This window comes from Ursus arctos, unplaced genomic scaffold (genome assembly GCF_023065955.2).
Source record: "Ursus arctos isolate Adak ecotype North America unplaced genomic scaffold, UrsArc2.0 scaffold_9, whole genome shotgun sequence".
In the NCBI taxonomy this organism is placed as follows: Eukaryota; Metazoa; Chordata; class Mammalia; order Carnivora; family Ursidae; genus Ursus; species Ursus arctos.
In genome coordinates, this window is record NW_026623111.1 from 4,781,049 (window position 1) to 4,803,425 (window position 22,377).

Consider the following 22,377-nt stretch of genomic DNA (forward strand, 5'->3'; position numbering starts at 1 on the left):
ACCCCTTTTGTATGATGCCCCCTGTCCTGCTGCAACAGAAGCTCTCAGGACTGGGGGGCCCTCAGCCCTCTAATCTGACCATCACTGTGCACAACGGGAAACTGAGCCTCAGAAAGGAAAACCAGGCCTGCCTGAGATCACGAGGAGAGTATGTGGCAGAGCTGGGGGAAGAGCCGGGCCTCCTGTCAGTGCCAAGCAGCCCGTGGGTCCCTCCTGTCTGGTCTCCTCCGGGATGGGGGCCCTGGGCACCAAGACCAAGAGTCCGCCCACACAGCTAGGCGGTTGCCCACGGAGGATCGAGGACCTCTCCTAACTGGATGTCCCAAAGGCACCTACTTCTGCATGCCCCCCCTAACCCTGCATTCCTCACCTTCCCACAGCCCATGCTCGGGGGAGCCCCCACACTCCCTGCTGGGTGCCCCTCACCAGGCCTTTGTGTGTGGTTCCCCCCCCCGCCCTTCAGGGGCTAACTGCCCCCTCATCCTTGCTGACTGGCTCAGGCACCCGGATGCAGTCACCCACCACCCCCATTGCTCTGTCCTGCACGGACTGTTCTACTGCCCTCTCTGTCCCATGTCTGTCTTCCCTCATACCGTGTGCTCCTGCCAGGGAGGCTCTGGATCCCACTGCCCGGAATACCGACAGCCCCAAACGGACTGGACTGAAGACCCATCACGCCCCCAAGACCCTGGAGGCTCCAGGTCCAGACTCTGCAGCAAGGAGTGGACGTGGTGCCCAGGGTGGTGGGCCTAACAGCTTGGCCGAAGGGGTCATAGGTGCCGGACGGGAGGCCGTACTCACATTCGCTGCTAACTAAGCGCTCCAGCACCCGCCTCTGCTTCTGTAGGGACTTGGGCACCGGACCTGGCTGTGCCCCTCCATCTGTGGTGACAGAACAGAGACAGAATCAAAGCAGGCTGTTCCCACGGGCCCTGCAGCCCTCTAGCAACTGGCCCATGTGCTGCTGGGGTGTCCCCAAGCTCTGGGGACCACAGGGCCTCCACGCAGTCCTTGATGGGCACGGTGAGGGCCACCTCTCTGGGCAGCCACATCTGAGCCTCCAGCCACGAGGCTGACTCGGCCCCCGCTGGGCACAGCCATCCCCTCTACCGATGCAGCCACGCGACAGACACATCGGTTTCTGGTCAGCATAACGTATCCCCAAATACCTCTGCTGGCATTGGCCCTTGGCATGATTCTCCCCTGGAAAAGACAGAGCTCTCTGGGGGCCAGGCCTTTTCCTGTCTCCCCAGCCCTGGTGCTGGGAGGAGCTCCACACGAGTCTCTTCAGCGGCTGAGCCCGGACTGAAATATTCTGCTCTTTTGTCAATATCCACCACCTGCCGCACCCCATTCTGGCAACCATGCGAGTCTTCCTGCATGCCGGGCACCAGGGTGTGCCTTTGCAGCGTCAGGTCAGGCGGGAGCCAGACAACATGAGGGGCGAGGCACTGTGACCCAGAGAGACCGAGGGCCCTGGAAGTGGCCTGGTGGAGGGGGGGCAGCAGGTGGGGGCTGAGCTGCGGCACTGCAGGGTCCCTGGGGCTCTAAGGGGCGACCCCGAGCTCGTCACATCAAGCATGCCTCTCTCACGGACACCTCCACTTCTCCAGCACGTAGTCTCCCCAACCCTGGCCCAGAGAGCAGGCTAGTCCCCAGAGGGTCTAGTCGGACAGAGGTCCTGCCCGGAGACCCCAGGAGAAGGGGCAAAGATGTCCGCCCAGCAGCCTTCTCTGCTGCCCTGCTGTGCAGGCAGGAGGCCCCAGCCCTGGGGGGCCAGAGAGGGCTGCGTGTGGCCCTGGGCAGGAATCACATCCGCACAGCTGGAGGCAGGTGGCCCCCCAGTGATGGAGAGGAAAAGTCAGGTCGGGCCCCGGGAAATGGAGTGGCCAAACCCAGTCAGGGATGCCCGCTCTTCTGCCCCATCTGTCCTTCAGGCTGGCTGCTGTCAGAAGGCTGGGGGAGGCTGTGGAGGCCAGTGATGAGGCCTGCCACAGGAAGGCCGTCAGAGACACAGTTGGCTCAGTGCCCCTGGAACCTCAGGGTTTCAGGGACTCAGGTCCCTCCCTGCATGTGCTACTCTCCCCCCCCCCCAGGAGGAGCAGGACACCCTGAGAACAACAAGATCTGTGGCTCTGCCCATGGACTGTACCAGAGCTCAGGGCAGGGCTTAGGAAGGGGACCCCAAGAACAGGACAACACCCTAGGAGGGACCCTCCCTGGGCCTTAAAGGAGACCCATGAGGTCCCCACAACAAAGTCCCTGGGAGACCCCAGGTAGGCTCCCAGAGCCTCCACAGGGCTCCCAAAGGGAAGCCCCCCAGAATTCCCACAGAGAAGCCCATGACATCCCCATGGGAAGGCCTGGTCCAAAGAAGGCTCGCATACCGTGCTCATTGACCTGACCAACGTTCTCTAGCAGCTCGGACACGGCCACCTGCTTCTTCTTCTTGGGGTTGAGCTTCCAGTACATCACCAGGGCGGCCTTGCGCACAGCCCGCTCCAGGTCCGTCTCGGAGGAGAGCTGCTTCACCTCCTGCTCGTTCTCAGAAGTGATGCCTACGAGACAAGAGGCGTTACCGGCCTCGTCCCGCCTGCCTGGGTGCCGCTAGTGGTGCTCTGAGCCCTGACCAGCCCTGCTGCAGGAGCTTGGCAGGGGACTCATGCGAGTTGCTTTGCAGGCACCTCTCATCACCAAGGCAGAAACAGACATTTGACAAAAAAGGACATTTGGCCAAAGACCTTGCCGGGACCCACTCCCCAGATTGGAGGTCAGCCTGGTCCTTCAGTGGACCCTCCCCAGAGTGACCCTGTGGGCAAGCAGGTGCCAGGCCTTCCCATGTTCCTGGCAGACCTCCCCAGGCGACCCCCCAGGCAGGTGTGTGTTAGACATTCTTGTGCTCCTGGCCCACTTCCCTGTCTGATTTCCTCCTCACAAGCACCCTTGAGAGTAAGGACTGCTCTCCTCATTTACAGATGGGGAAGCCGAGGCACCGGCGTGTCCTGGCCTGCCCGTGGCCAGGGAGTCAGAGACAGGCAGAGCAGCAGGTAACTATGGGAGTCAGAGAAAGGCAACCATGGTTATCGGGTTATCGGCCTGGGTGCAAGAGCGGGACCTCCCTGCGTCCACAGCTCTTCACAGGCTCTGCCCCTCCTGAGGCAGCTGGGAAACCCCATTCCTGCACAGCTGGCCCTTTTCCAGGGAGACAGAGACTCCCCGTGGAGAGAAATGGGCACAGGTTTCACAGGCTGGCTTGTGGCCGCCTTTCTCCCTTCACCCCCAACTGTTAGGGCCAACTGTCAGCGTCCCCCCACCAAGGGCAGTAAGACTTGAGATGGGGGACAGGATTTTTTCTCCTTCTAAACATCTTCCAAATTTTCTACCTCAGCACACATTTCTTTCAAGACCAGGAAGCACTCAGTGTGAAGAAGTGGGGTGTGTGGAGCACGCGGGGCCCCCCACGGCCCCCTGCAGCACACGCCCTCAGGCCTGGTCCTGACCGGGCTACATCCCGGCCGCTGGCAGCCATCGGCTCCAGCACCCAGCTGGGTGGGCCGCACGGACTCGCCCCGGCCGCAATGGGAGGGTGGCTGGTGAGAAATCCTGGCTGATGGAACGCCACTATTCTGTGTTTTCAAAGGCATCAGTCCCATTTCCACAAAAAAAGAAGATTCTGTATAATAAAAGTAACTCTTAAAAACATTATGATACAAAACCAGAAAAAAATACACCAAACTACAGAGCATTTCTCTGGGTTTCAAGGTTATGGGTAGTTCATTTCTTCATTTTCTATCTATTCCAAATTTTACATAATAAACATAAAACACTTCTACAGTCTGGAGAAAATCGTTTAAAAAACACTTTATGACACAGGCTTCCATTTTCTCTGAGGTCTGAAACTTCCAGAAGCACATCGCGCCACGGCTCTGGGATGAGTAAGTGACCGCGTGTGGCTGGGCTGTGTCTCACTGTCCCCCCCTCACCTGTTCGCTTCCTGGCAGTGAATGCAGCTGAGCAGGTCCTCACTGGCCCCAGCCGTTCAGCCCATAAAGTTCCATCCCGACCTCAGACCACTGTCACATTCTCCTACGGACCCTGGTGAAGCTGGCCTCCGCGGGCTCTATGATCCACCCCTCGATCTGGATTAGAACCCAGAAGGGATCTACCAACAGACATCAACACACGCCCAGGAGGACGACAGCGGCTTTGCTGCCTAAACATCCCACATCATGCTCCAGAAACAACGTCTATGTCACAAAACCGCCGGTGAAACAGAATTCACACCTGTTTCTCACCAGTGTCACTGGCTGCAGATCTTCCTGTCGTCACCTGTCACCTGCTGACCTAGCAAGCAGTGCGCGTCCCTCCGGCCGTGGCGCCCGCACCCAGCCTCCCTCAGACCCACCTTTCCTGTCTGCCAGGCACCGGCGAAGAAGCTTGACGGCTTCGCGCCGGCCCTGCTTTGCGGCAAGGATCAGCCAGCCCACGGCGGTGCAGTTGTTCAGCTCCTCGTCCGCAGCGCCCGCGAGCTGCAGGTAGTGCTTCCCCACCTGCGGCGAGAACCCCGTCAAGCCACGCTCCGCGGCAGCCCCCCCGTGCCGCGCCAGGGCTCCTGCTCCGCGTCCTCACCCCACCTGCTTCCCAAGCTGGGCGTCCCGACCCTCTCCTGCCCTGAGCTCCTGGCCAGCCCGCATCCCCACCCTGCTCGCCCAGGCCAGGAAGACAGGGGGCGGGATTGGGGTCCCCTGGGCGTCTGCACCCAGTGGGGCCTGTGGGACCCTCGGGGCCCTTGCTCCTCAGAAGACGTGGGGAGGGTGTGGCCTCCCTCTACAGATGAGAGGACGGGGGGCAGGCAGGGAAGGCGTCCCAGAGGAGGAGGGCCCAAGACAGGGTGTGAGCTGGACGTGGGTGAGAACACGGGATCCGCAGAGGGTGGTGGGAGGCAAATGACGCAGAGAACATGGGAACACAAAAAACGGGCCCGGCACCCCTGCTCCCCGTTCACACAGCACCGGCCTCTCCCAGGGCCGCCATGCAGGGGCCGTGGGCTGAGCCTTCCACTGTCACACGGTCCTCACCTCCGTCTGTGCCTTGGGGTCCCCCGCCTTGGCCTTCTCCAGGACTTCTTCAAAGGGCACTTCCACATCTCCCTTCACAGGCCCTTTATCACAGGAGAAAAGCAGACAGAATGTCACGAGACTGGTCCTTGTCGCCTGTTTGGGAGTGGATGGGACTATAACGATGGGCTCAGACCCAGGGCAGCTTTGTTAAAATCCAGGTCAGACGCAGACAGAATATGCCGGAACACTGCCCAACAGTGACGCAGACAGCCCCGGAGCATGGACAGCAAAACTCCCACAGACGGTGGTCTTCACAGCAGCTCAGAGCGGCAAGAAGGACGCAGGCGCACAGACGCCAGTCCCACCCTCACCCCCAAGCTCAGGCCTGCTTGAGCTGGGTTCTAGAAAGATCCCAGGACTCCAACGTGAAAGCCCTGGCCTGTGCCTCAATAGACAAACCAAATCCATGTTTTCCAAGACTGCCGTCTGTATGCACGTGATTTCTGGGGTCACACTTGGTGTGTGCACACACACAAACACATTTACGACGGTGAATCGTAGCCACTTCCCCACGTTACTCTGTGCTGAAATGCACCATCTCCAGGGCTCAGAAGCCCGTTGGAGGTGCTGGGCCTCTGCTCCGCTGGGCCTTTACATCATTCCCCACACTCACTAATTTTATCAAACGGTGCATCTATTTTCCTTTGGGGTTATTCTCCCAGCGTACGTTCTTCGGTTGCATTACTAGGGCCCAAAAATCATACGGCTCATGCCCTAGCCTACTTTCTAAAACCTTATTCCAAGCTACGAAAGAATCACGGAACTACACCAACTTCACCACCTTACCAGCAACAGGCAGCGTTAACAATAAAAAGTTTTAAAAAACTGTTTGTTTGTTTGTTACCAGTCTCTGTCTTTGATTTATACAATGAATATTCGGGGGCCTCCATCCCGCTCCACACCCCACCTTGGCAGGTACGAGACAGCTCCAGGCAACTCGTGGGATGTACCCCCAGGGCTACTGACTCCACTGTAGGGGCTTAGTAGAGACTGACAGCCTCTCACTCTCTAGATGTCTCTGGAAACAAAAACTGCCCCCTGCAATAGCACCTAAGGACTGACCTTCCTGATGGGCTCATCCAGGCCTCACCCAGCACCAGCTCTGCCAGGCTCGGAGCTCGCTCTGTGGCCACCAATGCCACCAGCCCCTGCGTTCCAGGCACCCGAGTCCACGGGACGCCGGACTCCGGGAGGAGGCAACAGGGGCACGGCCCGAGCCAGCGCAGCCTTCAGGTGCAAAGGTGGAGAGGCACGGGCACAGCTCAGAGTGAGGAGGTTTCTCCTTAAGACCTCACAGCGCAGGTACACATGACGGCCCTCTCGGGGGACGGCTGGAAAATACCAGGCCACCTCTCCCTGAGATCAGAGTGGGCTTCCTCACTGAGGTCCTCAGAGCCCCTGCCCAGTGTGGCCTCAGCATGCCCACTCTGCTCTCGTGCCCAGGACCTTGGTGCCTCCTGAGCCAAGGCCACGTCTCCCTTCTGGCCACTGCCACACCCCCTCAATTCCCTGGATGCACTCTCTGGCCTAGAACAGAACACAGAGCCTGTGGGCTCCAAGCCGATCCCTTCCACGGGCTCCCAGGGAAGGAGTGTGCACACGGAGGGAAGTCCGGCCCGTGTGGCTCTACCTTTAGCATCAAAGTGCTGTGTGACCTAGCCAGAGGCATTTTCAACCCAATCGTTAATAACCATCCAAAGGGACAGTTATGAAGGACAAGACACTTTGTATTAAGTGACTGGGCCAGAGTTGGCATTCCCGAAATGTGGGTTTCTTTCCCCTCCCCACTTCCGACCTCTCCGCTGACCACAGGGCCTTTGTTGCTGCTCACTGACACTGCACTTCCCACCGCAGCGCCCACCGGGCACCTCCCACAAGCTCAAAACTTTTCTTGACTAACTGAATTTGCAAGCCCACGTTCTTTCTGTGTTTTAATCAGAATATAGAGGATTCAAGCATACATCTGTTGGCTAAAGATTCTATCCATGATTAATTTTTCACAGAAGTTATTCATAGCCTGGCATTTCAAAAAGTCTCCCCAGTAGACAGAAACTCCTTGAAACATACACCACACCTTCATATTTCCAGTTTTTTCCACTTGGCACTGACAGAAATAGTTCTACAACTACTCAAATGTTGGGCCCGCGCTGCAGACCAATCAGAGGGTTCTGGCTCTTTCCATGTAAGGAGGAGCCTTCCCGCAGGTCAAGGGCTTACTGTTCAGTGTCATAAAGAATACCCCCCAGAGCTGGCTGAGTCAGTGTGGCCCAAGGACCATGAAACATGCTCTTCTTTGCATGCCTGACCTGCATATCTGGCTTTTTCTGGTCCTAGCACTTTGATGTCCCTTTTGGGTACCCACTGTTCCCCATCTCGGTCATCAAGGTCTGGTGGCATTGTCTCTCACCCACGCTACCGGGGGGGGGGGGTGTTCAGCAGGCCCTCCTGGCCCATCAGAGGGCTCCGTCTCCCTGGCCACAGCGCCTGGTTTTCAGGGACGCACACAGACCCAAGCCAGGCCAGTGGGGTTTGTGTTGAAGTGTTGGGAAACCGGCATCCTCCTTCTGCTAGGTCTCGGCTGATGGACGCCAGCTGGGAGCCTGGAGGGCCGCCCAGTGAGGAGAGCCCGCCTAAGTTGAAGAAAAGCGGAGCTGGGGTTCCTGACATCATCTGAGCCCCTGGTTCTAGTCCTGTGTGACACCGGCACCCCTACACTCACAGATACCTGGAACTAAGAAATTCCTCTCAACTCGTTTTTTTTTTTTTTTTTTTTTTTTTTGCTTATGTCAATTTACATCGTGTCTCTGTGTCACTTACAACCAGAGGGGTCCTGACTCTAACTCATTTTTGAAAGGCTTCCTGTCACAAAGCAGCAATCAGAGCTGCGTGGCCTCGGGCAGGTTTGCACGCCTCGGCCAGAGCCCACGGGGAACCACGTCCACACCCATCCCCATCTTTTCATTGTTCCTTTCCCCAGATCCCGTGCATTAGAAAGATGTATGTGCACCCTGCTGACTTGGTACGTGACCCTTCACCTTCTCCGGAGCTGGTGAGGTGAACACAGCCCCCAGGACACTGTCCCCTCTCCCTGGCGGGGTCCTTTGCCGTTTTCCCACCGCAATCTGGGACGCAGTGTCTCACAGCTCCTGCCAGGCTTCACGGGAACACCGTCCAGTGGGTGGGTCTGACCCAACAAACTCCAGCTGCCGGCATAGCGCTGGACCCCATGGCTCGCTAAGCGGTGCAGGATGGAGGGACAAGGATGGGGGCCGCCAAGGGAAGGATGGCGGGCAGGGTCTGCCGCGTTCCTGTCTCCCTACATCCCGGCGCAGGGACACAGGACACGCTCCGTACGGTGACGCTGCAAGTTCAAGCCCCCGCCCCCGCAGCCGGAGCAGGGGCTCTGCAGAAAGGGAGAAGGGTGGTGAGCAAGCCTCGCACCCACTCTGGAGCACATCAGGACCCTGGGCCGGGAGCGGGGAAGCCCGTGCACGAAGCTCTCCCAGGCGTGGCGGGAGCAGGACAGAAGCTGGCACCCTTGTCCCCGACTGCTGCTAGCTCGATCTGCGCCTGAGGTAAAGTTGTGAATTGTTGAGCACATGCCAGCAGCTCTGGGAAGGGGAGTGCCACCTGAACCCTACAGCCAGAGGATGACGCAGTGCTCCTGTCTGCAGGAGGCTGCTGCCAGCTCCTTCCTCACTCTGCCCCAGCCTCCCGGACTCCCTGGTCCTCTCAGGACGCCCACCACGGGGGGCTGCAGGGAAGGGCAGGGTGAAAAGCAACCAAGGGTACATCGTGTGTCCTCATCGTTGCTGTGGCCACCTTGCACCAACGGGGTGTCCCCCGCATGGGAAGGCTGGTTGCCCTACGCCAACGGGGTGTCCCCCACATGGGATGGCCGGGTTGCTCTACGCCTACAGGGTGCCCCCACATGGGATGGCCGGGTTGCTCTACGCCTACGGGGTGTCCCTCACATGGGATGGCCAGGTTGCCCTACGCCAACAGGGTATCCCCCACATGGGATGGCCGGGTTGCCCTACACCTGTGGGGTGTCCCCCACATGGGATGTCCGGTTGCCCTATGCCAACAGGGTGTCCCCCACACAGGGAGCTGGGGCTGCCTTGCACCAAGGGGGTGTCTCATCAGCCTTTGTGATGCTGACTCTGGTCCTCGTGAACAAACAGGGTGAACAATCCTTGCCACTCCATCTCTGCCCAGGGCTGGCTGAGCTAAAGCCGGGGAACCGGCCAGGAGGTCCACTCGCCTGACAGCCCCGGGCAGGGGTCATGGATTCAGGTCTTTATCATACACCCAATAGACATTTACTGAGCACTGCCCACAAGCCAGCCTGGGGCGCCAGGAGCTAAGGGCACCAAGCTGAATGAGGCAGGACTGCTGCCCTCAAGGCCCCCCCGGGGGCGGGGCGAGGACTGTCACATTTCATCAGTACAGGCTGCAGAGGTGTCGGAGGTCATCAATCCTGATGGGGGGGTGGGCGGTGCTTCCTGGAGGAGGTGACGCCTGAGGCTTGGAACACAAGTAGATGGTTAAAGGTAACTGATGAGGGCACACGGCCAAGTTTCCAAAGGTCTCAGGGAACCACCACACCCAAAACTCACCTGACCCCGCCATCCTGCCAGCTCACGACAGGGCATCCTACAGCGAGGGCGTCACCGCACAGGCACGGCCACCAGATGGACCAGGGCTTGTATCGGGGTCAGGACAATATAACGTGTGCAGAAAAGTCCCCAGACTGTCAATGGCCGGCACCTTGACTAGAGCACAGGAAGCCACACCGTGTCCCGCTGTGCCCTGTTCCCAGGACAGCACGGCCTCAACATCTGCCTCGGCTCCCATGCCCACAACCACGTCGGTTCTGAACCCAGCTCTGAACCCCACCACCACCTGCGGCTGCAGCCAGAGACCTGGGGGCCAGCCTTGCTTCCTCTGCCCCCTCTCCACCCACCCCTCGGCCGCTGCTCTGCCCAGCAGCTGGGGTGGCCTCCTCTCCAATGTGAACAGAGCATGTCATTCCTCTGATTCAGACCCTCTAGTGCTCCTCCAAACACGCTTCTCCTTATAATGACCCTTGAGAGCCTGCCTGGCTGACCTCCTGACCTCGCACTCTGACCCTGCCCAGGGGCCATCAGTCTTGGAGCCCTTGGGGTCCAGTGCGACCCTGACACCGTGCAGATCTTTCTTCATGTACTCACGCAGGATCCCTCCTGGAGGACAGGGCCCCGCCTGCCTCACCCACTGTCTCCTGCACCTGCCAGGCGGGTCCTCCGTCAGCACCGCGGCGAATGCCTCCTGGCAGCGGCAGCCCTGCCCAAGGGTTCCACCACCCGTCTGTGGCCCCGCAGCTGGGAGGCCTCACGGCGCTGGCAGTCTCGCTGGTGATCTGCTGTGGTGGTGGATCTGGTGACCCACCGAGGTCAGCAGAAAGGGCGTCTCGTGCTCCCCGGGCCCCCACAACATCAGCTGTCCCCAGCACAGGGCCTGCCCTCCAGGGTGGCTACTGTGTGCCTCTGGCTCTCCCTGGCCCAGGGCTCCAGGAGGACAGGCCTGAGCCTCACCAGGGACCACCCTGAGGGCTAGCTGAGAAGCCCAGGCTCCAGCCCAGCCGTCTCTGCTTCAGTCCTGCACCGGGCTCCCTGGAGAAACGGCCAAAAGCACCAGGCACACGCAAGTGCTCACCTGTGGCCCTCCGATAAGCAGAGAGTCAGAGTGGGTTCAAATCTCGACCTCCCAGCTCACCAGCTGGGGGCCCTGGGGCACCCGCGTCAGCTCTTTCTCTAGGTTCTCCTGTCTGAATATGTTGGAGAAGTGATGAGCAGGCTAGTGTAGAAACAACCGAACGCGACGCCTGGCACGGGAGGCGTTACTTCCACACTCACGCTCGTTGTGACCTGTGGGTACCTAACTGGGGCTCGCTACACCTTTGCAGACGCACAGGTGAGGGAACTAACCGAAACAGGCCCCCAAAGCCCTTCCCAGGCAGACGCTTTCTGGGCTGCACAGAGCCAGCATGGCAGGGCCCCACTGCACCTGCCTCGATGACCAGTGAGGGACACAGAGCAGCACAGCCCAGATGTGGGGGCTGGGACCCCAAGCCTGCAAGAATGCCAGGGCCTGCTTCTCTCCTTCTTTTGGGTGGCAGATGGCACACAGAGCCCACAGCTGTTTCCTGACTTCCACCTGAAACTTGCTGTTTGACGCTGCCCTCCGAGGACAGTTTGCACTCAGATTGAAACCAAGTGTGTTTGCAGCCCTGGTTTCTGTGCTCTGCAGCCGTGAGGCATCTGTGGCTGAAAGCCCAGGGTCAGGACCCCTCTCTGCCCAGAAGCCTTGGAAACAAAGCAGAGAACATGGTGATCTTTCAAGGAGATGCAAAGATCAGAAGTGCCCAAGGACCGGGTGAGTTTCTGGAATAAATCAGGCACTGGCCTGGCGTGAACTGCCCAGGGGAGACTGCAGCCAGCTTCCACCACAGCTTGATTTCCGCTGGGTGGAGCTGGTGCTAACCCAGGAGACCCAGGTCACCTGTGGGCCCGTCACTCGGCAGCTGGACGCTTGGGCAAGTCTGTGCCTCAGTTTCCTCATCCCTAAGTGAGGTAACAACAGAGCTGCCCTCGCAGGCTGACATGAGGGGATCAGATGTGGCCCAGGGAAAGCCCTGAGGACAGGGCTGGCCATGTGGTACACACAGAGGTACACAGCAGGGGCTCATCGCGGGTCTGGGCTTCCTACACAGGCAGCAGGCCGAGCTGCGGGTGGTCATCTTAAGCAGCGGCCACTCTAGAGGCAGAAGATGACGAAGGCTGGGTGAGCCGGAGAAAGGGGAGCTGAGGTGTGCCCAGCTGGCAGCGGGGGCTGGACTTCCGTCGCTCGTCCAGACCACCCGGGGGAGTGGAGCCGCATCTCCTTAGTCCCAGGAGAGCTGACGCGGCGTCCCGCCCACGGTGGGGGAGGAGGTGAAGAAAGCACCCCCCACCATGCACACGTGCACATGGCCAGTGTGTGGCACGAGCCTCCGCTGGGGGAGAGAAATCTGCGGCACGCACACAGAAGCTAGACACACACGGCCCCGAGCTAACATGAAGACCAGTCACCAAAGAGGTTCATGGGGGGGTTTGTAAAATAGCGGGTGTCCCCCAGGAGGTCTGAATAGGATCTCGGGGAAGGAACCAGGGGACCAGGCTGCCGGGTGACATGAAGCACAAGCTACCCACCATCTCTGGGCCCCCACGCCGGATGCCTACGGGGACGGGGCGGCCCCGTCTCAGCGCGGTCCCGACACCAGCTCCTGCACACGTCGGCGCCTGAGGGATGTCTGCACGAGGCGCACGGTCCCGGCACCGGTGCGATCCCCACACAACACCACATGGCTGGTAGGGTCGCGCCCGCTTTACAGAGGCAGAAACAGGCCCAGTGTGGCCTCCTGACTCCCTCAAGGGCACATGGCTCAAGGGCCCGGGCCGAGAGGGACCTGTCTCTGGCGCTCCCTGGACCTCAGGGCTCTGACCACCAGTAAGTGACAGTTCGTGTGGACAGACACGTGCTCTGGGGAGTCCCAGCTGGGAAATGTTCACGGAGAACTAGCGCTGGAGCCAAACTGCGGAAAGCGTTTTATAAACTGTAGGTTTCAACACAGTGAATCACAAAATCCATTTAACTGTCCACGAGCAGCACTGCTTTTACAGAAAAGGGACAGAACGGCCCCGGTCAGACTGTGGCACGCACAGTCGGGAAAAGCTGTGGTTGGGAAATTTCCGTTCCCACTGAGCATGTATATGCGTGTGTGTGCGCGCACATGTATACACACACGTGTGCAGGCATGCATGTCAGCAGAGGGTGGCATACCATTTCCTGCCGTGGGTCGAGCTCAGGAAGTGTAGGGGCAGTAGAGCCCTCAGAGTGGGTAGGATTTCGGCAGGTGGAGCTGGGGAGGGCACAGTTTGGGTGGACCTCCTGCCTGGCAAAGGGAGGTGGGGAAGCACGGAGGCAGACCTGGAGAATGGGGACCAGTGTTGGGGTGCAGGGAGGTGGGGACCAGGTGCTCCGGGTGGGACGGCACGACCTCATCTGTAATCCGAGCAAACAGTCTACCCGGAGGGGCTGGTTCCCCTGAGAGTAAGACATCCAGCAGCCACATTTCCCCAAAACCTCAGAGCCAGAGGCTTGGGGCTCCTCCCGCCCATGGCAGCCCCTAGAGCACGAAGAAACGTCCCAGACAAGGCTGGGCCCCCAGCTCCCTCCCGGTGTATCTCCATCACAGGCCAGACCCACGACCATTATCACTCTTAGTGCTCCCCTCCCCTCCTGACCCCGTCACCTGGGAGGATTGGGGCGCTCTCGGCCTCACCCCTACCCCAGGGGAGGCCGCCGCCTCCCGCCAGCCCTCACCCCTGCCAGGCCCTCTCTCTCCTCCCATGCTAATTCTTGCTCGGGGAGTCTCCTCTTCCCACAGAGCAGGCTTCCCACAACCCCAGCCCGGGGTCCAGGGCCACTTCAGTGCTCCCCAGGCCCTATGCTTCCCTCTGCTCCCCAGCACTGTGGACTGCTGGGGGTCGGGGGCAGACCTGACTCACCTGTGCCACCCGGGCTCAGTGAGCAGGAGGTGGACGGAGGATGGACCAAGCCCTAGTGGCCCTGCCCCAGGGTCAGTGAGGTGTCTGGCCCCATGACCAACCGTCCTGTCCCACTCAGGTCCTCACACCAGCTCACCTCCCACCCTGGGCGGGAGGTGCCTCCGGGGAAGGCCTGGGGGAGCAGAAACCTGAGAAGGCCCCAGAGTGGCGGGGCTTGGAGCGAGCAATCCTTAACAGTCCAGCCTAGGGATGTAGGACAGTGGCCCATAAGGCACCGGGGACTAGGGCCTAGGGGCATTCCAGGGTGGCAGCCAGCCCCTGAGGGGAGTGGCCATGTGGGTCCCCAGACCAAGTAGAGCTGTCTGACCAAATGGCCCTGAGGAGCGGCCACGATGAGCAGGGGACCACACGGGCTCCCCTGAGTCCCCGCAGAGGACCAGAGTGGGACGGGAAGCCTTCCTCTCCTCGCACACCACAGTGCCTGGTGCGGAGGTGCCTGGTCCGGAACCAGCCCAGAGTGTAAGCAGATCGGTGCTGGAGCCACCAGATCATAAATAAAATAGGGAGACGTGACCTCTGCTACCACCCAAGTCCATGCACCAGGAGCAAAGCCCGCTGCGCAGGTGACAGCAGGGACCTGGCCTGCAGGAGGATCCGGGCAGGGCGCCTGGGCTGCATGCCAGGACCTGCTGCTCGCCTGGCTTCCATGCAACAGCCCTGGCGTGCGTTCAGGACTGTTGGCTTCCAGCCCCAGCCCCTTACCTGCTCGGTCCGCTCTTTCTCGGCTCCGAGCACTCGGGGCCCGGGCCACAGCGGGGGCAGCTATGTCTCCCACATCTGGTCCAGGGCCAACTTGGGGTCCAGGAGCTCGGGGCACCTCACTCTTGTCCTGTTCCACCGAGGCAGTGGCATTGAGCCGCGAGCGGGCCTGGGGCTGCAGCGGTGGCTGCGGCTGTGGGCCAGAGGGGCTGGCAGGAGGGGCGCCGGAGTCCATCCTGCCGGCGAGAAAAACCGAGGGTCAGACACAAGGGCGGCCAGGCCCAGCCTACTCTGGCCTAGAGTGCTGAGCAGAGAGGGGACAGAAAAAAGAAATGGGGTGGGGATCGCCTCATGTTCTATCTGGAATCTCATTCAACTTCACAGTAGCCCCCTAAGACCATGCCCATTTTACAGATGAGGAAAGAAATTCACTCAAGGCCTCTGGCTCAACGGGCCCCACAGCAGTCATGAGCTTGGGCCCTACGTGTTGAGGCCTGGAGTCCCTGCCTCACCAGGCATGAGCCATGTGACCTCAGTGTCCATGTCTGAGTGGCAGGGATGGTGCCTAGTTGGAAGGGTCCCATGAGATAATCCACATTGAGCACTAAGCTGGCTCGGGGGCTGAAGGGTGGCCTCCACATCGTGTGTCCGCCCCCAATCCGTGAAGGTGACTCTCCCTGCACTGCAATTAAAGATCTTGAAATGAGATCATCCTGGATGAGGGTGGGCCCCGATCCAAAGGCCAGTATCCTGAGAAGAACAGGAAGGAAACACAGAGAGAAGAATGCTGCGTGACGGAGCCAGGGACAGGAGATATGGCTGCAAACCAAGGGCCACCAGCGGTCATCAGCCTTCACCAGAAGCCAGGAGAGAGGCGGGCAAGGATGACGTCTCAGAGCCCCCCGAAGGAACCAACCACAGAGTAGGGATTAAATAAATGTTAGCAGGTAAGTGGAAGGGAGGATGCGAGGTAGGGCAGGTAGGGGAGGTGGGGAGGGGTGGGGGGCCAGGAAGGGGGGAGGCAAACAGCCCACAGAGCCAGGATTTAGGCAGATGTGCCTGACTGCAGAGCCCTCCATGAACCACAGGACAAAACCCGCCAGGCTTAGATGCCACCAGACACGAATACACACTAAAGAGGTGCCTGAGAACAGGGAATGAACTGGAACAGACTGGAGAGTGTGGTGGTTCTACAGCTCTCTCCTGACAGGGGAAGGGGCTCAGTCAGTCAACAAAATGGACCTCACGTGCTGCTGAGCAAAATGGCAGGAACCACCGCTGACACAACTGGGGGCCACGAGTCACAGAGCCCGGAGCTGAAAGCCCTGGGAGGTGCCCTACCCCCAGGATCTCCAACCCGGGGGCCCCGGATGGGCTTCAGGACACAGACCCCTTTAACTGTCGGGACAACATGTGCACTGGGTGGGGGACCCGGGGTGGCTTTTCCTGACTCCGAAAATATGCCATGACCCTCCCCAGACTAAAGGCCACATCCACCCTCTTCACTGCAATGAGGAAAGTGAGTGTAGAGCAGGGAGAGGCCGCTAATGTGGAATCTGGCCCGGTGCCCCCAGCTCTGCGGTCCTGAGCAGGCCACGCCCCTCTGCTTCCTCCTCTGTCAATGGGGCGATCAGCTCACGTGAGGGCCCCGTGAGGACCGGATGAGACAACAGGCTGCACACGGGGGCCAGGCATCCCCAAGAGCCCAGCGCCAAGCACCGGGCCTGCCACAGTAGGGTCCCCTGGATGTTTCTGGAGACAGTTGTCACAGGAAGAGTTGGGGTGACCCAAGTGCCACACGCCTGTTCCCCAGGGGCTACACAACCATGCCTGCCCTGTCCCCAGCCACAGTGGGTCCTGAAGACGGGATCTGTGTCCGCCAAACAACCCCACAGATTTCAATCTGAACATTCCTCCCTCCAAGGGACTAAGTCCTTATTTTAAAACATCCCCCAGAGGCAAGACAAGAGCATGGCCGAGCCACGTGAATCTGCTTGGAAATCAATGCACCGCTTGTGCCGTTTCCACACTGCAGGCTTCCGGGAGCCCAACAAGGAGGCGACTTCTGTGAAACTCGCTGTTTAGCCACACGTGCAGACCAGAGTGAGCACGCAGACTGCCATGGGCGGGGAGACCGGCGGTGACATGACACACAGAACCGAGTCATGCAGGTCACCTCCTGACCCAAGACAGAAAACACGTCAGCTTTTTAGACCACATGGGGCCACGTCCTACCAAGCCACCTCCCGTGGCCTGCTGCCCCCAGAATCAAGGGCCACCTCCTTGGAACAGCAGAGCGCAGCTGGCCTTGATGAGAGCCAACTTGCGCCGGGGCACCTGTGTCGGGAATAGCAGCAGGAACAGACGTGTGTCTGGGGTGCGTGTGTCCCGTGCACGTTCTCGGGGTGCCGCACACGGCACTGTGAGCCAGGTGCTGCCGCTAGCCAGTGTGACAGACGGACGGGTGGCTTAGCCTTCAACCGTCACCCCATTTCACAGACGAGGAAACGCAGGTCCAGAAAGGTAGGATACGTGCTCCAGGCCACACAGCTCACAGTGTCGGAGCTGGAATTCAAATCCACAAAGCGTGTTTCTGAAAAACAGGCCTCTCACAATCCGACCCGGGCCACGCCTTCCCTTCGCTCTCTGCCGCTCCCAGAGCTGCCCTCCGGCCTCGGCGCCCGTGCTCTGGCAGACACAGGGCCCTCTTCCTCCAGTGCTGGGGCCCAGCGTGCCTCCTTCCTGGGAGCGTCCCCGCTGCCTTTGCTGAGTCCTGTCTCAGGTAGTACCCCCCTCTACCAGGAGACCCCACACCAGGAGGGACAGCACCGTCCGGGCCAACGGGACACAATTTTACTACCACTCGACATTGGGAGTGGGTCCCAGTTTTACCAGGGACCTGCAGCTACTTAATCTCACGGTGTCTCAGTTTCCTCATGTGTAAAATGGGAATAACACCTGCCATGTACAGTGCCATGGGGATTAAGGGTATGAAGGAAGAGAAAGTAATCTGCAAACCATACAACATTCAAACAAACAAACAAACAAAACCCAAGCTGGTTCTCCCGGGGGCTACATGAGGGCATATTCTGGTGAAAAACACATTCTGGTAGGAACTGCAGGGAACCACAGGTTGTGGCTGGCCTGTGGCCTGAGCGGTATGCATGCACACGACAGTCAAAATAACTGTTTCAAGTAAAATCTCTGCTTTGTAAGAATGGATGAATAAAAGAAGATTAATTTTCGGGTTCTCTGAGAGTGGGTCAAGTCCTGTAGGGAGCGAAGGGCTTATTATTTTAAAGCAAACGAGACCACTCACTGCCAGGGTTGGGTCACAGGGAGGCTCACAGACCATCTCCTGGTAGAAGGACCCACACAGAAGACCATCTCTGGCCTTCCCTGCTGTAACACGTTCTCTTTCCTGGGATGCTGGGAGCCCTGCAAGGGGCGGGGGGGCTGTGTCTCATTCCCCTGGCGCACCTGCTGCCTTGCCTGGCACACACTGGGAGTCTAACATGCAAGGTACACTGGGACAGCCTGCCCTCGGGGAGGCAACAAGCTTATAGGACCCTGCTGTGTGACTTTAAGCAATTCCCTTCCCCCAGACCCCAGCATCCCGATGGCAAAGCAGGAGCGTCTTCATCCAGCTTGGCCCCAGCTCCAAGACTCCTCCAACCTGCCTGCTAGCCCGCCAGCCAGCCCCACCGCCACCTGACGGCAGAGCGGTAGCTTGGAACCTGTCATTGAACCAGATCTAAGAAAGCAAAGTGGCTGGCATTCTTTCCACGTGAGTACCAAGGCATATTTTTATCCCATCAAAACACAAAATACCAGCACCAAGGAGCTCGGCTGAGGTGTGCCACCCCGAGAGGGGCTGCATGGACCATGCATCTGTGGAGACATGGAGAATGACCACATGTGGCCTTCTGCTTCTGCCCCAAACGCTCTAATCCATGCGCAGGCCGGCCCCCACTCTGCTCCCCCGGGGGGCAGCTCCGCCTCTGAAACAAGCCCCCATGGGAAGCCTTCAAGTTGTTCGAGCGCCCTCTGACCAGAGCTGCCAAACTAGAATCACAGCCCAGAGGAATACGCAGGGATGCCCACGGGTTTCACACACAAGGGTGTCTGACACAGAAAACTTTCTGGCACCATCCAGAGGGCAGTTATGAACATTACAGCCCGTCAGCATGGTGCTACCCTACAAAGATGTTAGCCATGACCCGGTATACAAATAAATGCTTAAAATCAAGGAAAATGTTGGTATAACATTGTTAAACAGGATTTAAAGCAGCATGAAAATTATCCTGTCTCTTTAGAATGAAAATGAAGTCTACCTACAGAAAAAGATGAAAGAAAATGCCCCCCAAGCTGTTAATACTGGCTCTCTGGGTGGAAGGATTATGAGTAGTTTTGTTTTATTCTTTTTCTAAATGTATTTCCCTAATTTTCTATAATAAATGAATAAGGTGTTTGAAATGAAAATCAAATATATTTTAAAACCTGTCTACGACTGGGCCCTAAGGGAAAGGGCCCAGGGGTTCCCAGGGTCTGGGGGGTCTGCTCCAGCGTGGCCCAGACCAGGCGCCTGGCACAGGGCTTCTCCTCAAGACAAGGGCACAAAGCCCTTGGAGGCTCCCAGATACCTATTTTTGCCCCAGAGTATTAAGGGCCAAACCAAGGAACATTCCGACTCCACTCAATGTGCCAAGTTCGTAGAAACAAAGTGGGAGGCAAGTGGGCATGCCCAAGTCCTTGATCAAGGACAGCCATGAGTGTCTGCCCAATGCCGAGCCCGCACGGCACACCTGGCACCTGCTCTGAGCCTGGCCCCGGTGGGTCAGCAGACACGGACTGGGGGCTGATCCTTTGCCAAGCACTGTGCGGGGCCTCCCTGCTCCAGACAGCACTCCCACAGGGCTGGCCTTCGAGCAGCTCACGCCCAGCGGGAAGGATGACACCCAAACAGACAACCACAAAGCTGGAGCAGCATTTGGGGTGCAAGCCCCCAACGGGCGGTCTCACTCAGCTTTGGAAGGCATGGTAGGGATTGTGAAAGAGAGGCCCTGACTCGGCCTTCAAGACAAGCAGGTGTGAGCCAGGTGAGGGTGGAAGGAGGATTGGAGGAGTGTGGGCATTCCAACAGGGGACTGCCCAGGAGAAAAGGCAGCAGAGAGAGTGACCAGCAATGTGGCCAGGAAGGTGCGGGTGCCTGGGAAGTGACCCCTGGGGATGGGACACAGGAATGAGAGAAAAGGCTAGGCAGCTAGGGCAGGTCCCAAGGGCCTGAAGGAGCGCCAGGCTTTGGAGGCAGAGTTGAGCCCAGGGCCAGAAGGAGTTCGGGAGGGCAGTGCTGAGCAGGGAAGTGACAGTTAAAGAACCACTGGGACAGTGTGGGTACAGGATGGGGAGCCCAGGGAAGGGGCTGGGCGACCATCCAGGGAAGGATAAGGAGGCCTGGTCCAGGGGAGGCATCCGACTGCAGCTCTGGGGCCAGGAGAGACAGGAGTATCACCAACTGAATGTGAAGGGTGGGGGAGAAGAGGGTGGCTTGATTTGTGTGTGGGGGGCACAGCAGTGGTGCCACTTTCTGAGGTGGGGACGTGGGAGAGGGCGAGAGCCATATAAAGCATAAAGCTCTCTCCCTAGCAGGATTCTTCTTATTGTCACCATCATGGACCAGGGTTTGTTCTCTGTCCCAGAGCTCAGGCCCCTCTGGGGGCCAGGACTGAGCTGTAGTCCCCTTTGACCAGCCCCCAAGGCCTGTCCAACCCTGGCATAGGAGTGGCTGGGAAGGCGTGAGCAGGGAGCCCTCCATGTAGTCTTCCATCCTGGGAGAGAAGGTGTGATGTGGTCTCCCAGCAACCTTCCCTGTGTTCAAAGGTCCATCTGCTTGGGGTGGGGGGTGCAGGGGGTGCAGCAAAGGAGTGGTTATATAAGGGAATCTTCCTCTAAATCTCTGGTCAGACACCATGGGGCTCCAGTGAGAATCAGGCCCCTTGGAGACACAGGGGCCAGGACTGGACAGTGGAAAGTGTGGCCTTGGGGCTTCTGTTGACATGGCTCCCTCATTAGGGCTGCAGTAAGAACAGGCAACCAGCACAGAGGGTACCCAGAGCACTCTGTAAGTGACAGATCCCAGCAGAAGGGAAAGCCCTTTACAAACAGGCCAAATGCCAGGGGTCACTGTCCAAGGTGAGGAGAGGCAGGACTGGGCTTGCTTTCAGTGCACACTGGGGCGGAAGTCTTCCCCCAGGCTCTTTGTGGTCCTGGGCAGGTCACCAATCCCCAGTGAGCCTCAGCTCCATCATGTGTCCACTGGGGCTCTAATTCCTACTCCTATAAGACTGGGGTGGGGGAGGGGAGTGTAACTATGGTACAAATGTTAGCTCCTTGGAATTTCTTAACATCAACTACAGAAACTGCGGTGGAAGGGCATGGCTCCATCACATCCCAAAGGGCTCGGCGAGATTCCTCAGAAAGTTTCCATCTGCCACAACATAAATTAATGTTGCGGAGGGCCGGCCGAGGGCCGGGTTCACCCCAGCCGGGACAGGGAAAGACTGCCACTGCCCCTGCCCGCCCCTCTTACCGAGGAGGAGCCCCAGGGGGAGAGTGAGCGCAGCACTGATTCTAAGTGGGCTGTGGGGACTTCAGCCTGACCCAGGAGCTCCCCCTCCGGCGGGCCCCGTCCCCAGTGCGGGCTGGACCCCGTCGCCCCCGCCACCCCATCCGCGTCCCCGCGGGCATCGACGGCCGCCCTGGGTGCCGCCGAGTCCGGCCGACGGCCGCGGGGGAAGGGCCATGACGGGGCACCTGGGGACCGGCGCTGCGGGGCGCAGGGAGGGGCGACTCCGACCACCCGCGGGTCTTCTGGGGCTCCGGCCGCCGGCCTCTCGGTGCTCGCAGAGCGCGGGGTCCGGCGACTCCCAAGGGGGCGCGCAGCCCCCCAGGAAGTCCCAACCCAGGCCCGGGCGGGGGTCTCCGTGGGCTTCTTGGTGCGGGCGAGACCCCCGCCCCCCACCTTCTGGGGAACTTGTGGTGGGGGGCACTAGGAGCAGCCGCGCAGAGGGAGAAACTGAGGCCCGAGGCGGGCGGCGCCTCCTGACTCTCTTTCCAGTCCCCTGCGCTGCCGTCCCCCGCCCCGAAGTACTCACCCGTCCGTGAGTGGGCCGCACGCGGCGTCGCGACGCCTCCGGGCCTGTAGCAAAGTTCTTCGCGAGGAGCCGGACGTCCAGGGGCGGGAGCGAAGCAGCCTGGCTGACCAAGCGACGCGAGCTGCTGCGGGAGCCGGCGAGCGCGGCCCTCTGAGGAGGGGCGGGGTCGGGGGCGGGGCCGCAGGCCGCTCTCCACTCCCGGAGCGGCTCAGAAGACGCGACGCCGGCTCGGCCCGCTGTGCGGCCGGAACGTCTGCCAATCACCGCGCACCTCCGCCAATCACGGGGCGCCTCGCCTGGCTGCCGCGGATCGCCCTCTGGTGCGGCGGGGCCGAAGAGCGCCGGGAGGGCGGGTCCTACCCGCCCACCTCGAAGTTTCCGAGCGGAGTCGGCCCCGGCCCGGCCCACCCGTCATGGCCCCGCCCCCGCCCCGCCCCGCCCCGCCCTCAAGGCGTTCAGTCGCAGAGGGAGGCTCCTTGCCTCTCTATAGTTAGAAGGTGGTTGGACCGTTGGACAAGACTCAGGCCACCTTTCACCCACCACTCTGGCCCCAAGATCCCCAAGTTCAGATTCATTATCATTGCTATGCAATATTAACTAAATATTGATAATTCCAGCCCTGCCGGAGACAGAGAGGCCTCCTTTGGTAAAGCAGCGGGAATAGAAAAATATGGCCCATTTAAATGTGTACAAGTAACCAAGTGCAGCTTTAAATGCCCGAAATTAAATGCAATGTCGCACACTTTTCACAAG

The 22,377-nt window shown here is 59.6% G+C and overlaps 1 protein-coding gene across 1 annotated transcript in view; it reads right to left on the minus strand.

Annotated features, from left to right (window-relative positions):
* Window positions 1-21,786, minus strand: part of WFS1 (wolframin ER transmembrane glycoprotein) — a 31,166-nt gene extending 9,380 nt beyond the window's left edge. The window contains exons 1-6 of the mRNA XM_026514367.4: window positions 21,625-21,786; window positions 14,474-14,706; window positions 5,079-5,161; window positions 4,406-4,550; window positions 2,388-2,558; window positions 802-882 (exon numbers count right to left, since the gene is read on the minus strand). Coding sequence (XP_026370152.2) covers window positions 802-882; window positions 2,388-2,558; window positions 4,406-4,550; window positions 5,079-5,161; window positions 14,474-14,705 — 712 coding nt within the window. The 5' untranslated portion in view covers window position 14,706; window positions 21,625-21,786. The remainder of the gene's footprint in view (window positions 1-801; window positions 883-2,387; window positions 2,559-4,405; window positions 4,551-5,078; window positions 5,162-14,473; window positions 14,707-21,624) is intronic.
* Between the last annotated feature and the right edge of the window lie 591 nt (window positions 21,787-22,377).